Source organism: Harmonia axyridis, chromosome 1 (genome assembly GCF_914767665.1).
Source record: "Harmonia axyridis chromosome 1, icHarAxyr1.1, whole genome shotgun sequence".
Lineage (NCBI taxonomy): Eukaryota > Metazoa > Arthropoda > Insecta > Coleoptera > Coccinellidae > Harmonia > Harmonia axyridis.
This window is the reverse complement of record NC_059501.1, coordinates 50486020-50500096: the sequence shown is the minus strand read 5'-3', so window position 1 is coordinate 50500096 and position 14077 is coordinate 50486020. Positions and strand designations below refer to the sequence as shown.

At 35.4% G+C, this 14077-nt stretch overlaps 1 protein-coding gene across 1 annotated transcript in view; it reads right to left on the bottom strand.

Annotated features, from left to right (window-relative positions):
* Positions 1–14077, bottom strand: part of LOC123688567 (A disintegrin and metalloproteinase with thrombospondin motifs adt-2-like) — a 76637-nt gene that overhangs the window by 50583 nt on the left and 11977 nt on the right. The window contains exons 2-5 of the mRNA XM_045627152.1: positions 10854–11031; positions 10379–10780; positions 4415–4626; positions 4166–4357 (exon numbers count right to left, since the gene is read on the bottom strand). Of these exons, the coding sequence (XP_045483108.1) occupies positions 4166–4357; positions 4415–4626; positions 10379–10780; positions 10854–11031 (984 nt within the window). The remainder of the gene's footprint in view (positions 1–4165; positions 4358–4414; positions 4627–10378; positions 10781–10853; positions 11032–14077) is intronic.

Here is a 14077-nt window from a genome sequence, read left to right as displayed (position 1 = left end):
ATGTTTATAGTTTTCATATTTTCCAAGAATAATCTCATTAGTACGTGGTTATTCTAATAATTATGACAACTATTAGTTTTTTTAATCATGTAAATTTGTTCCGTAGATATTCAGTCAATCCCAATTTATCTTTCAGTGTATGGAAATGTGATTATTTTTATGCACAACAAGAATTAATATTTCAGTTGAACTGGTTGGTAATTATAGGGGAATATTGAAGGTCAGTACTAAGATGTTATTATTGTTTAGAAATTTCTTGATTCTGCATAGTCAATTTCTGAAAATGAGATTAGAGTCCTTTTTTTCTCTTCAAAATTGTTGGATCGTAATTCTGAGCATTGAGAATTAATGCGATATTTTGATATAACAACTGATTTTTGTATGTAGTCAATTTCTGATAATGAGAATTTTTTATAATTCCATTCTTTTTTTTGCCTTCAAAAAATGAATCGTAATCCTGAGCGTCCTGAATATTAGAATCAATGCGATATTGCTATATAACAACTGATTTTTATACATAGTGAATTTCTGGAAATGAAAATTTTTGAAAATGTTAATTCTTTTTTTTGCTTTCAAAATTATGCAAAATTATTGCCTGAGTATGGAGAATCAATGCGATATCGCGACATAACAACCTATTTTTGTACGTAAGCAATTTCTTAAAATAAGAATTTCTAAAAATGTTAGTTATTTTTTTTTGCCTTCAAAATTATAGATCGTAATCCTGAGCATTGAGAATTCATGCGATATTTTGATATAACAACTGATTTTTGTATGTAGTCAATTTCTGATAATGAGAATTTTTTATAATTCCATTCTATTTTTTGCCTTCAAAAAATGAATCGTAATCCTGAGCGTCCTGAATATTAGAATCAATGCGATATTGCTATATAACAACTGATTTTTATACATAGTGAATTTCTGGAAATGAAAATTTTTGAAAATGTTAATTCTTTTTTTTGCCTTCAAAATTATGCAAAATTATTGCCTGAGTATGGAGAATCAATGCGATATCGCGACATAACAACCTATTTTTGTACGTAAGCAATTTCTTGAAATAAGAATTTCTAAAAATGTTAGTATTTTTTTTTGCCTTCAAAATTAATGGATCGTAATCCTGAGCATGGAAAATCAATGCGATATTGTTATATAACAACTGATTTTTGTACGTGGTCAATTTTTGAAAATAGGCTTTTTTTTTAAATTCCAGTCCTTTTTATGCCTTCAAAATTCATGGATCGTAATCCTGAACATGGAGAATCAATGCGATATAACAACTGTTTTTTGTACGAAGGCAGTTTGTGAAAATAAGAATTTTTGAAAATTTTAGTACTTTTTTTTGCCTTCAATATAAATGAATCGTAATATTCAGCATGTTGATCAATACGATATAACAACTGACTTGAAATGAGAAATAAGAATGAAGGAATCTGAACAAATTTAGCATATACATTTTTTCTCGAACCCATCTGATAATAGTCGATCCTAACTGATATTTCTCACAACTTCGCAACCCTCTCTAAAATCGGTTTTATTGCCCATCATAAAAAGCGAGTTATTTCTTTCAAAACATCTGGTCAATCCGTCCTAGAAAGATACCTAATACCATCTCTGTACCTGTCTTTCGAGCTCGAAGTTGCTGCATTGCCAAATGTTCGAACAACCGTTCGTACAGTTCGCTGCGATTTCATTGGCTGGCGTGTAAGAATTGAATGCCGTCAAACGTATCTGAATTTTTACATGTGGTAGAAAAGGACGGAAAATCAGTTTGCGTTTGAGATTGCTCCACTCAACCTGAAAAGTGATGGCTTCTCAGAGGGGCTGGAGGGAGCTGAATAGGTAAACTTTGACAGATGCGCTCAAACGCACGTGGTACCATTCCCTCTTAAGCTTTGCGGCGTACGTGTCAAGCTTCTCCCCCTTTGGTTCCCATCCTCTTCATTTGCAGGTCATATCACCAATAATGATGTTTGGGAAGTTCTTTCATTTTCTTCTTAGATTTTTGTCGGATGTTGAACTTCAACAACTTTTGCCGTTAGGCCGTTAGACTCTTACTGCTTAATCAATAGGTTCTCATATAAGATATGACAATATGCCAATGATAAGTATTTCTGATTCTAATTATCAATTTTACAATTACAATTGAACTTAAAGCTATTGAATGGCATATTATCACTAACTACTATTTTTGTAATTCCATGTGTACTGAAAATATTTTTCAATTTTGTTATTACATATTCCGCCGCAGTTTTTCTTTCAATAATTCAACCTCTATCCATTTTGATGAGTTATCCACTAAAATTAGGTAATCATGTCCACCAAAGTACATAATATCAAGACCAACTTCCAAAAAGGGTATCGATGGAACAACATGAGATATTATAGGTTCTTTAACATTTAATCTCTGAAATTCTTCACAATGTTTACAAGAAAAATGGTTTTATCAGGAATTGCTGATGAAGTTCTGAAACTCAACAGTCCAGAATTCGGAAAGCAAACAATAAATAAAGCAAAGAATATACTAATAAAAAATAACTACCCACTGAATATAATAAACAAAATATTCAAGGACATAATATTTTTTCTGTATAACACAGAAAAACAAAAAAAAAACCGAAACCGAAGTTCAAAAATACGTGTCATTACCATATATACAGGGTATATCGGAAACACTACTGAACATCGGGAACATCACTGAAAAATTATGGAATAAATATAGCACATAAGAATATAAATAACTTCGAATTCTTGAACTCTCATTGAAAATCACAAATCCCAAAAAGTAAAATTTCAAATTATATGTACCAAATGAATTGTATGGACTGCTCTAAAGTATTTATAGGACAAACTATACAATATATAAAAGAACAATAATTGGCCATAAATTTTGTAAAAATTCGCCGCATATAAAGAACACGAACAAGGTGAAAAAATAAAATGGACTTCGAAAACTTCCCAATTTTAGAAAGTCAAAAGACAGCAAGACCCAAAATAAATTAGAGATGATTCAAATAAAGAGAAATAAAGAAGAAGGAGAATTTCAAAACAGATATCGAAAAATTAGCTCAGATATTTGAATTTAATAGAATAATTGAAAATAAGGTTCCCATAAATTATTCAAACTTCTTTTTATAATGTAAACACTGTTTTTATGATTTTGACTGATACAGTAATTTTGAATTGAATTTGAAATATACAAGTGAGTGTATTCATAAATTTTGATATAGATCTTCACTGTTTGACAAGAGGAATTTTGATTTGTTGTAAAGTCGTTCCTTGAAAAAGGCCAGAAGAAGAATTTCGAACTCACATTGATTAGTTAATTTGAGTATTTCTCCCAAAACTGTTAGAAAAAAGAAGATGGCAAGTCATTACATTCTGGATTATTAGTGGCAGGAAACCTATGCAATACAAATTTACCTTCAAAGAATCATTGAATGATTTTATTGTTATCAAAATCAAATATATCAGTCTGGATAGCATTTGACCAAAAAGCATCAGGATTTTAATCAAATAAAGATTGCATAAAATTGATTGGTTACAAGTTCAAAACAGTTAATAAAAGAAAAAATCTTATTGATATACCTAGTATATTATTTGTTGGATCATTTGATAACAATTACAACAATATGTCATACCTTGGATATAAGCTCAACGGTTCATGAGTTAATGGAATTCTTATGAAGAAAAAAATTGTGGCAACAGGGATTCACATTTTTTCTGCACAAAAAGTTTTTATTTCGTTTCTGCAAATACGTAGTATTACAAGACTATTTATGCTTTGGACCAAAAAATGTACCGGGTGTTTATCAAAAGATCATGAACTTGGACATTCAAATTCACCAATACTTCATGGAGAGGACGATATGTGACTATATTTTTACTCGTACGATACTTAGAGCTACGGTGAAATAATTCATGACCTGTTTTCCACAACTCTTCCTTGTCTTGGACAAGGTCCCTTTGACAGGTTTCAGCTCCCACGATCAGAAAGCACCACGAATCTATGTACTTTCAGTTTTCCTGATAGGTCTATGCCTAAGGATTTTTTACCGATACCGCTCATTCTCATGATTGTTTTTCTATCATTCTATACATATAAAAATATTTGAATCCATACTGATCAAATGCTAGATGAAAATGAATATTGAAACTTTTCTCTTACTTATGTCCTATTTCATGAGCTAAAATATAAACGCTGTTAAATCCTGCACTTGGATACGGCTTTCCAAAAATATTGGTAGTTCCTAGTTCAGCAATTATACAAGCATATTTTGGATGACACACTCCTCCAACAGTTGCTAAACCCATTGTTGCTCCATTTTTTTTACCATTTTCCATGGCATAAAAATCTAATCTGAAATTATAAGTCGTTAGGTTATAAAACCAGTCATATTTTATAAAAAAAAATTACCCTGAAATATAAAGTGCCATATCCCAATGATCTGGGTCCGAGTCCGAACCTGGATTCAGACTATTTTGGTATTCACAGAATGAATCAAGCAATTTTGATCTTTCTCCATAATGATGGTACATTTTAGAAGGCTGTTTTTTCATTATGTCGAGTCTTATTAGCGTTATTTCTAGAGGACTACCTAAACTAGGCTGATGATATAGAGCTTGCACCTTAAAATAATTCACATTTGAATGTTTAATTATTATCGTTCATTTTTTTATTATACGAGGCGTGTATTTAAAGTAAGGTCTCCATTCATTTTTTTCACATTAAATAACATTTATTTACTAAGTTTTGTACATTGCTGTAAAGCTTGAAATCTAAGCTATTTTTCTACGTAATCGCCATTCACTTCGATGAGCTTCCTCATTCGTACTACAAACTTTTGATTCCCCTCCTCGAACCACGATCCCGCCGCCTCGCGCAAGAACGAAATTACCGCTTCATGAAATTCTTCATCGTTCGCAAATTTCATTGTGTAATAATGAGCTCATGTTCCATCTCCTGTGACGATTGAATCATGAAATTCTTCCCCTTCCTCTTCAAAACTGGCGAGAAAGTCTTGGGCACATTGGACACGTTTGACTTTGTGCTCCGCCGGGGTAAGCATTTTCGGGACCCACCTGGCTGACAATTTTCGGTATTGCAGGTTATTCATCAAAATTGAATGAATAGAGTCTCTACTGTACACATCTTCGAGTTTTTCGGCCAACTTAATGACTGAACGTAACTCGCACCTGGCGGGAGCGGCAACCGGCACTTCCATTGCAAATGGCTGCTACGTCAAGACTGAGCGGAGGGGGGACCTAACGTATACAACAGTGTTACCGGATTTCATCTAGCGCTACTTGCGGCGATACAATGGCCTTGGAGACCTTACTTTAAATACACGCCTCGTATTATGTATAAAGGTATATATAAAAGGTGTTTGGTAATTCGACGTGATCTTTTGAATAGGGTCATATTAATCTGCAACAAATTAAATCCGTCAACTAAAGATCAAAAGTGGATAGTTACTGAGCTATGGCGGTTTTTCGATTTTTCAGGAAATCTCTGAGTTGTTTCGGGAAAGAATTAATTGTGCAGAAACTATTACACTGAGAAAATTCAACGTATGATTCTTTGAAAGATCAGGGTTCACTTCAAAAAGGATTATGGTTGCCCAAAATCTAAGAAATAATTCGATGTTAGACTTAACATCGAATTATTTCTTATTATTATTCTACTATTTAATAGTTTTTTTTGGAAATTTTCTTTGAATCAGCTATATGTTACCCAAAAAAACTTGATGGAACTTGCGTGCAAATAACGTACATTAATTCCTTGTTTCATTAGCCCCCTAAAGAGGTATAAATGTTATAAAAAAAGTCGAATGAAGAGAGTAAATATCGTGATTCAACGTTTTGGTAATACCAACGATAATCAACCGATTGAGATTTGAGAACGTTATTTGGGGATGCCTTGGCAGCACGAAGGAAGTACGCAGATCATTTACCTCATTGGAGCGTGTTTGATACGACATAGCGTCGTGAATCGTTCGAGAATCGAGACGGGTTCAGCCGAGTCAAAATGAAAGTGCTGATGGAATTTCAAATTTTATCAGAATTTCAAGCAGATCCTACAGTGTCAACGGGAGCCTTAATAAGACGCATTGTTAAAGAATAATTAGTTCACAATGTATACATCACGATAATAGGTACCCGTTTCATTATACATCACAGGGTGAGGACATGAGGACCGGTATTAGGGGTGAAACAATGATGCGACTGTGTCAGGTGCCTCTATTTGAGGGGCGGCATTTTGACCCAGTTTGTTGGCTGCCTTATGATATTTCATCCTTGATTCTTAAGAACGACATAGGGTCGTTCCGCTCCACTGCGTTTTGTCAACGTTCCCTGCAAGAAAAATCTCCAAACCGCCATCACTAGGATTAGTGAAGGCGGTATTATGTATTATTCATTACACAGGTTGCTGCCTTTATGATATATTTATGAATATAAATAAATAATACATGGCAGCCCAACCAATATAAACCGAATTCCCAATTACCCCTCATTGAAAGATGGTTAAAATCATTATGTATTCAACAATGATGAAAAACAAAACTTTCGCTTTCGAACCATTTGGAAGCTACATTCATCATGTAAAATTCCTGTGATTTCGCATTCGAAACTAGTTACTGTGAAATGCCAAATGTTTTCAGCGGAACACATGTTTGTAATCCCAAATACTTTTCAAAGCAATACTGAAACTTTGCATGCCCTATCGACCTTTGTATCTTCTGGTGTGCTAGGTAATTAATGTATCATGTGGATGTTAAAATTGGATAAAGTCCTTACGTATTATCCAGGAATGCAGGAATAAATGAAGATATTTACAGCGACAAGAATAAGAGGTAAATAGACTCATATACATACATTTTGTTTCATTCGATTTGAATTTTCTGTAATAGCAGCACATGAAGTATCATTATTAATTTATTGTTAGTAAAAATGTCAGAAAAAAGAGAGAAACCCAGTGAAAACAGCTATTGAAAGGAACGATTAGCTTTTTCAGTAGGGGCGCCGAAAAATGCTTTGCTTCAGGCGCCAAAAATACTCGCGTTGGTCCTGTACACCAGAACATGCCGTTGAAGAGGGACTTCCGGTCAAAAAATGGACTTCTGCTGATTTCTCCTAAACTGCGACATTGAAGATCCTGAGTACTCAAAATCCGCAAAAGTCAAAAGAAACTGGCCCACAAGTGGAGTTTCTTTTTTATGTATGGGTGGGGCCTTAAAGGAAAGAAAATATAGAGTTGCCTTATAGCATTGGTTGACATCGCTATAACATTTGTAGTAATGTACTGCTTGGCCATTCTGAGGAAGAAGGAAACTTTTCTCCGTTTAGTGGCATAGATGTTTTGCGAATATTCTTGGCAACACGGTTCTGTTGTTGTTATTGCATAAGACATTCAGAGGTACATTGAAGATTAACTGTTCATTTTACTTTCACGTTTGTAATCGGCGTTATTTTATGAAAGTTTGTGAATTTTAAGTTAATTCTAATCATGGTAAAACCTCGAAAACATGTATAGGTTGTGAAACATCCGGAAATGAAAACCTATCATAGGTAAGCTCACGTTTTGAGTCCATAGGCGTAGAATATATCTCGTCTATGGCGTAGTATTTGCTTGATATCGAAAACTCAATTCAATGCTAACATTTGTAGGTTTCCTTCAAATAGAGAATTAAGCAAAATATGGTGCCTGGCGTTAAGAATGTTTTCATTTTGAAATATGATAAGTCATTTATATTCTATATTTAAGTTCAATATCGATATTTATAATATTAATCCTTATTAAGAAACCATTGACTACGCCACTGTAATGTTTACTGTACCTCTAGTTGTCAATTTTGCAGGTCTGTTGTTTTCCTATCTCGCTTTATCATCATACTGTGGCAATTGATTAAAATACAACGCTATTTACTTCTAAGGGAACATCTATCTTTTCTTTCCTCTAAGGGTGGGACCATCGACTATAGCATTGTTTGGCCAGTTTTTCTCCCGTAAGACCAGAGTAGAGTCTCGTTTGAGAACATTTTGGGCGGTCAGCTCTCAATGCTCAATGCTCAAGACGTACCGCTGGCTACGCGAGGACCAATTCTCTGGTCGGCAAGATCTTACATTTGAGGTAGCATGAAAAGTTTGATTTACAATATTCCAGTGGTCAACTGAAGAATTAAGGGAGAGGCCTCCCAGCATATAAAATACAGGTTTTCATCACGGGTGACCGTCACTGAAGTACGCCATAGTATAGTAGATGCCTGCATACAAAATCGACGCAAGCAATTTGAACAGAACCTTTTAATGGCTTTCTTATCTTTTGAACATATTTCTAAGATGAATATTAAGATTTAAATCACGTTATTTTCTATTTTCATTTAATTTTTTGTCCTATCCGGATAATCTCAAAGCTCTACTGGAATCAGACAGAGTGCGTACGTTTGGACGGAGACGAACGGAACAAGTGTAGATGTTGCGTGGCAGGCGGGGTTATGTCTCTCTTCCAAGGTCAGCACCTTGTCGTGTAGTAACTACCTGCTGTAAATTAGACAGTGAAACTAAGACTGACGAAAAAAATGTGGCGTGGCTAATCTCAGCCTGCTACATTCCTCATACCTCAACAATCCCATGTTCCCCCAAGCACCACATTTCTGCCAATACCTCGTACATTCCTAAGAACATCCATCCCCATATCTGTACCCTTTCAAGCGACAGGTTCTAGCAGAACGAGAACCCTTGCCGGCCGGCAGGGTCCACCAGAGAGGCGCAGAACCGACAAGACAGAGGCCATAAAAGTAGGTGGAAATCATTGACAGGTCTAGCAGAACGAAACATAGGAGGCCGAGAGGGAAGCAAGAAGATGCGAACTTTTGGCTGTGAGTACGTGGTAGAATAGGGGCTACTTATGTTTCCGCGAGCGCCAGTTAAGGACCTTAAGTGTAATTCTCGGTACACTATTCGAGGAGTAAGTATGACTTTAATGACCCTGAATCTTAGGAAACGAGAATAACGAAAAAGTATGTTAGTACTCTGCTCAACCCCACTGCTCACAGTCAAAAGTACTGAACTCCCTCTAAGAACCCTCATCCTCATAACCTTCCTGCACAAACTGAGGCTGATCCTATGCTGTGAGAACTTAAGGTTCGCATTATTTGTGCAAGTTCGCTAAGGTCGCAAGACCAGGGTCAAGGGGCATCTCCTCGTGGAAGATTACGTTCGAAGGGAGGAGGCTTGCCGACCAAATCCCTGCGGGGAACTACCTCAGGCTTGAGTTCCGTAATCAGAGCTATGAGGGAAACCACGGAACGAGGAAGCTCATTTACGGGTAGTTGCCTCACGCTTTTTAGGCTACCTGTTGAATGGCTCTACCACCAGCTACGAATTTCTTCTACCCTTTTCCACATTCCTTAGGACAGGACAGCGTTACACAAAGTCGGGCATTCCGCCGTAGAGTACCAAACCCTTGTTGAGCCGGCCGCACTGAGGCTGAACGCGTGAGAGGAAGGATGGCGTCCTTGGAACCTTTCTCTACGGGTTCGGCGGAGGTGTAATGGAGGTTTTAGTGAGTATGCCATTCAAGAGAGCCTCACACTATCCAGCAGGTGTCGACAGGTGTTTTACATTTATCGAGATTTTTTGGGTGTCCATAAGGTGGATTTCCCTCCATTTAAAAAAAAAAAAAAGGCGGGGTTATGTCTAATCTCTGTTGATCTTTAACTTATTATTTTCAATGCAGCACCCGATGGACTGAACGAAGGTATCCTTCTGAACAGGGTCAGGCTGAACTATATTCTATACGCCGACGATACCATTGTGATAGCTGACAGTTTTGAGGCATTACAAAAACTTATGGACCGAATCACGCATCACAATAATCAACAAAACAGTCTTAGTATCAATGTGCAGAAGACCTAACAATGAGCAATGGGACAGCAATGTTGTTGTTGTTGGCAAAATTTTTGTCGATTTGTTTAAATATATTTTGAGAAAGCTACTGAAACGAGGGGATTCGATCGTTAACGTATCAATCGATAATAAATTAGTTGGAACCCTGCACAGTTACGACAAAATCTGAGAACTCGCATCAAATTTTGACCTTGTACAACGTGAGATATGGCCAATATGGGGCACCCAGTAATTCCACGCTTGCGTAGGTACTTCCAATACCTATGAAATAGCTGAAATTTCTGTGAAAAGATTTGAATGCCATTTTCTAGTGAAAATTTTGAATTTGAAGACCAAAATTTGATTTATTCCACAAAATGATTACAGTGAATCCCTCTACCTTCGGTAGGCTCAAAATGAAAAATTCAATCTGAAAGTTAAGGTGAATCTGGAATTCCAAGATTTTTTTTTCAATAGTGATTTTGGTACTTACGCCATTGAGGTATGCCAAAATCATATCTTGCAGCTTATTGATATCGTAATCCATCATTGGTGCAAAAATTTTATATGCAGTTTCATCAAAAAACAATGCCACTTCAAGCGTTAAGCCTCCAGTTGGTCTAGTATTCACAGCCTCTTTTGTATTTGAATTTTGTTTTATATTATCTATTAAGTGATCATTTATAAACCTCACACTTTCTGGTATAGGAAAAATGTCATCAAGATGGCCATTAGAGGAAAGTGTTGCCCTCTTTATGAGATGTGGAATTCTTCCATCAGTGTCATAGTTATTACTTACATCGAGAAGCGGTTCTCGAAGTTTCACTAGGTTTTGTAATCTTTCTGAAAGTGGGTGGATCTCAAATGTTTCATTATTCAAGATGATGATTCCTTGCTGGAAAAAGGTAATAAAATAAAAATCCACTTTAAGATTTATTCACGATACATGCATTTCTTCCTTAACTTACAATGGATTGGGGTTGACAAATGCTAATAGCTGCAATTGAACTATCGTCTTTGTGTAGATAATGACAGTTTTTAGAATAACTGTTGAGTACACCTTCATCGATACTGCCATTTTTTATATAAGTTTTGAAATTGCGAGACAATAGTTTCTCATTTCGTTTCAGTTTGAGAGAAATAGGCCTGTAAAAAAGTAACATAAATTTGTAATTAGGTATAGATAAATATAAATACATTTTAGTTTAAGTTGGTTGGTGGGTTCCGATTCATTAATTCTAATGATATGACTTTATAATCGTTGAATCGAAATTATTGATAAATTATAATGAAATTCACTAATATTAAACAGTTAGAAAACTAGATCATTAAATATTAATGATATCGCAGTTAAGAAGAAAGGTAAATGTAAAGCGCACTGTTTTTAAAAAATTGATAAAAAAAAGGATTTTGTCGGTTTCTGCTCAATTCAAAATCATATATTATACGTCGCGTCGGTCGCGAAACCGGACTTACAGCAGAATAGTTGTTTTTTAAGCATCAGAGTAATTTTTAATAAGGTAAGTACTAAGGAAACTTAGTAGATGAAAGAGTTTGAGGAACTTCAAGTATTCAAAAAAGAAGGAATTGTTTTGACTCGAAAAAAGGACGAGTTAGGTCAGATTCAGAAGTAGGAAAACAGGGGTTTTTGATAAAGTTTCAATTTTGTTATGGTATAGAAAAAGATTAGCTCGGAGTGCGCGATTCCGGGATGAAGTGAATAAAAAAGAATTACACGTCTCGTCTCGTGTAAAAAGTTGAAAAGAAGTTTATTAAAACTAGGTATACCAACCTAGCACCGCGGGATAAGGGCAAGTAACAGTTTAATGATCCTTTGGCTGTTTCATTTTAATTTTGTCTTGTTGAGAAACCAATTCACTGCAGATAGTATTGTTGAGTAGTCCTGATTTGTTTATTTTGTTTCTTTCTGTTTTGAGTATTGGATCATTTGGGATATTTGTATGTATCATAAAGATTTTGGCCGTTGAGTCAAATGACACAAATTTTATGAATATTTCAATTTTGGTTTTCGTTTTTTTATATTCAATTTTAAAGAATTAATTGATTTTAGTTGACCTGAAAATCTAACCCTGCCTCTAAAGAAAGAAAATCAACTTAAAAGACCTGTCCATAGAAGCGACGGGCCGAACTCACAATAAGACCTTTGTGAATCGATATATAATTATTCATTCTCCGAGACCTCTGGAAATCCGCTCTTCCAAGGGTTGAAAAACATCTCAACTGAATATAAGTGAACTTGGTCACATTCGATGACCATTCCGTTCATTACAGAAATATAAAATGAATAAGTCATGAATACTATCTACCGAATAATCATTCCCAATTTGATTTCCAATCAATTCAATTATTTATATTCATATTATTTTATAATATGTGGCTATGGGAGCAAATGTTCAATTGTTGAAAGCACATAAAAAAGACCATCAAAAATATACTGCCGTTTCAATTGAAAAAGGCGTATCTGCAAAAAAGCACATTTGTGATATTTAATTGAATTAATATGAAAAAGAAATACATGACAATGCATGTTAATTAAATTCAATCTGTGGATGGCACAAATCAAAGTATTTGAAGTTCAATATCCCCAAAGTGATTTTTTGTAGATACGCACGCAGTTCTCAATTCAAACGGCAGTATTGATAATCATGAATCGAATTCATGAATTTCAATTCAAATATAATTAACAAAATAATTTTTGTTACTTGAAATCGTACTTACAAACTTCAACCCTAAGTAAAGGGTGTTTTTTTAGAGCTATAGAACTTTGAATTGCAATAAAATAATCATGGATTATTCGATTGACATAAATTTTATTTATCCGCAAGATAATCTTGTGGCATTACATTTGAAATATGATTTCTAGTATATGACCGCCACGGCTGGCTCGGATGTAGTCCAATCTGGACGTCCAATTTTCGATGACTTTTTCCAACATTTGTGGCCGTATATCGGCAATAACACGGCGAATGTTGTCTTCCAAATGGTCAAGGGTTTGTGGCTTATTCACATAGACCAATGACTTCACATAGCCCCACAGAAAGTAGTCTAGCGGTGTTAAATCACAAGATCTTGGAGGCCAATTCATAGGTCCAAAAAGTGAAATTAGGCGGTCACCAAACGTGTCTTTCAATAAATCGATTGTGGCACGAGCTGTGTGACATGTTGCGCCGTCTTGTTAGAACCACAGCTCCTGGACATCATGGTTGTTCAATTCAGGAATGAAAAAGTTAGTATTTATGGCTCTATACCGATCACCATTGACTGTAACGTTCTGGCCATCATCGTTTTTGAAGAAGTACGGACCAATGATTCCACCAGCCTATAAAGCGCACCAAACAGTCAGTTTTTCTGGATGTAACGGTGTTTCGACATACACTTGAGGATTAGCTTCAATCCAAATGCGGCAGTTTTGTTTGTTGACGTAGCCATTCAACCAGAAGTGCCCTTAATCTCTAATGGACGTAGTGCGCGATACGTATTCCGCACAGAACCATTATTTTCGAAATAAAATTGCACTATTTGCAAGCGTTGTTCAGGCGTGAGTATATTCACGATAAATTGCCAAACCAAACTGAGAATAAATCACTTGAAAGCTGTTAGATCGCTCGCCATCTTGAACAGTAATGCCAACTTAAAGTTATTTACCTCGAAAAAAAACACCCTTTATACAGGGTGTCCCATAAGTGGCACGTCACAGTGACACCGGAGATAGGTCAGCTAAAGAGGGACCTAACCAGCCTAACATGACCCCAGTAAAAGTTGCATGGTTTTCGAGTTATTACCAAATTACGTTTTTTAGTGAATTTTCACATTTTTTAACATTGTCAGGGTCAGAATTCTGCTGGAAAGCTCTCGAAGCTTATTTTTTTTTGTTGTAATGGAATCTTAAATAGTTATTTAAGATGACATGAGTATGATTCTGTCAAAAAGTTATGTGGATTTCCGTAAATTAATGGATAAATCTTGATTTCAATTGTTAGCAAAACGAGAACTTCGACTTTGGACACCTGCTGTGAAAAAAAATCCTTGAAACAAAACGAGCAAGAAACATCAAAAAATCGGGCATTTTAGACAGATTTAGAAATGGTACAATACACGAATCTTATGCCCAAAAAACTAGGTATTTTCATCATTTTACCGATGCCCTACTTAACTAAGTTGAAACTAGGAA